The sequence below is a fragment of the Cyprinodon variegatus genome, unplaced genomic scaffold, assembly GCF_000732505.1.
Source record: "Cyprinodon variegatus isolate N-32 unplaced genomic scaffold, C_variegatus-1.0 Scaffold1001, whole genome shotgun sequence".
Taxonomy (NCBI): Eukaryota; Metazoa; Chordata; class Actinopteri; order Cyprinodontiformes; family Cyprinodontidae; genus Cyprinodon; species Cyprinodon variegatus.
This window is the reverse complement of record NW_015151454.1, coordinates 276,825-278,854: the sequence shown is the minus strand read 5'-3', so window position 1 is coordinate 278,854 and position 2,030 is coordinate 276,825. Positions and strand designations below refer to the sequence as shown.

Genomic DNA, 2,030 nt, shown 5'->3' with positions numbered 1-2,030 from the left:
TGTGTCCGTCAGTGGTGTTCTGCATTCTTGGGTCGCTTTTAGTGAACCCATCATGACAGAGATAGGCACTGGCCTCACCGCAAACCTGATTAGACTAAGCAGTTGAAGATGGATGGATGATTATATCAGGATAAAGGAAATTTTAAAAAGAACAGGTTTAGACTACATTGTTTTATAGGTCTATGCCTCATATTGTTGCAGTTGCTGGGCAGCTCTAGTTATGTTGAGGACTAGAATGTCTGTTACCAGCTGATCACTTCTGGCCTTCACTGTTTTTGGAGTCATCAGGATGCAACCACTGAATTAGCACACATCCCTGTTTCATAAACCTTAAGTTGCCATCATGGTTCTCAACAGAACACATTACCACAATCTTTACCAATGGGACCCATCCTGTAGAAGCCAGATTGTCTGCAGATATCTAACATGACATCCCTCAGCTCTGGAGATGATTATCATGCTCAAACAGCATGATGGGAGATTGACTCAGCTTCTCTTCAGCCCTGTTAGTCACTGATCCAGAAGATTTAAGTGTTATAATTAGCCATGATGAGTTTCTATTAAAACCCTATGTGGGTGCTATTTTCTAATGTTTAAAGACCAAAACATGTCAGCTTTACATTGCTGCAATGTTCTGGTCTTTTCTTTCCCATTTTAAAGACTGTCTAAAATGTCTATTTATTTTCTTTTATGTTTAACTTGATCATTTTTTGTGTAAATCTCAAATATCTCTTAAGTGCATCTGGAGATTTTTACCAGGACAGTAGAGGGCGCTATAACTCATTCAGAGTTAAGGTCACATTAAATACACTAAAATTTGAAAAGTCTCAAACAGTTTGCCTCTAGTGACCGCATATTGAACATGAGCACCAGACTTCAGCAGACATCTAACCAGCAGAGCTACATGATGTCTGATGGACCTCCTTACCTCCTTCACGGTGCCTTTAACGCTCACTTCCTTTTTGTCTTCAAAGCGTTTTACTTCTCTGATGGTGAAAAGTGGACTGAGAAGTTTTTCGGCTTCCAGCTCCATATTCTTGGGGATGTCAAACGGACTGGTCCGTGAGATTTTGGCCTTTTCTGTAACCTTGAGAATGTTCTCCTTCTGATCCATTAGAACTTCTCTGAGGGTATAGAAGCTGCCTTCCTGAATGGTTGGATATTTTTCTTTTCCAAACACCACAGCTTTAATAGCGCCGGTATCATCAGCGACTGCAACATGGAAATAAAACCCTTCCTGCTTTTTTTTTGTAAATTTGGCCAGGCCTGATTTCTGCACAACCTTCACAACCAGAATCTTTTGGCCGAGGTCACCACTGGCCTTCAGATCCTTGATGGATATGCTCTGAAAAGAAATCAGATCACAGGTGAACAGAATTCAAACACAAATAAAGAACTAAAAGGTGAAATACTCTGTTAATGAAACCGATAATTCTACTCACCATGTTAGGACGTATTCTCTGGAAAATTGAACAGTTGATTAGATATGTGACTTTATCTAAAGAAAAAGACTGATCCTATGACATAATCTGTATTATGTGCCTATCTGCTTTTCCTCTGGACCCTAATATAAAATAACACATTTAAACTTTGCTTTCACATGGAAATGTTGGTCTTTGGACCATAGAACAACAGCCTTACCTGTTCATTTCCTCTTCAGCAAAGGTGAGATGCTTGTCTGTCATATACTATACTACTAACTGCAACTCCGTGAAATAATCTGTCCGTTATCTTTTCAACTAGTTACTTGATATGATTGTCACAATTGTTTATGACTTCCTAATCACAGTCTGTTATTAAAATTACATTTCAGTTGCTTATGAATATATTTTGACACTGTTGTTCTCATCTACAGTACATTTATAGTTTAAATTCATACTTGACTCAACAGAGGGTGGCTTTAAAAACAGTGGCTTTATTTAATGTACAACATTTTTTCCCCCAGATTTGAATGTATGAAATTGATATTTTCACATTTATCAGGCCACTGTACATGTTTAATAGCTCGCTCTAAGCATCTGTTGCAACCA

The 2,030-nt window shown here is 38.3% G+C and overlaps 1 protein-coding gene across 1 annotated transcript in view; it reads right to left on the bottom strand.

Annotated features, from left to right (window-relative positions):
* Window positions 1-2,030, bottom strand: part of LOC107100693 — a 16,998-nt gene that overhangs the window by 11,186 nt on the left and 3,782 nt on the right. The window contains exons 4-5 of the mRNA XM_015399272.1: window positions 1,443-1,460; window positions 929-1,345 (exon numbers count right to left, since the gene is read on the bottom strand). Coding sequence (XP_015254758.1) covers window positions 929-1,345; window positions 1,443-1,460 — 435 coding nt within the window. The remainder of the gene's footprint in view (window positions 1-928; window positions 1,346-1,442; window positions 1,461-2,030) is intronic.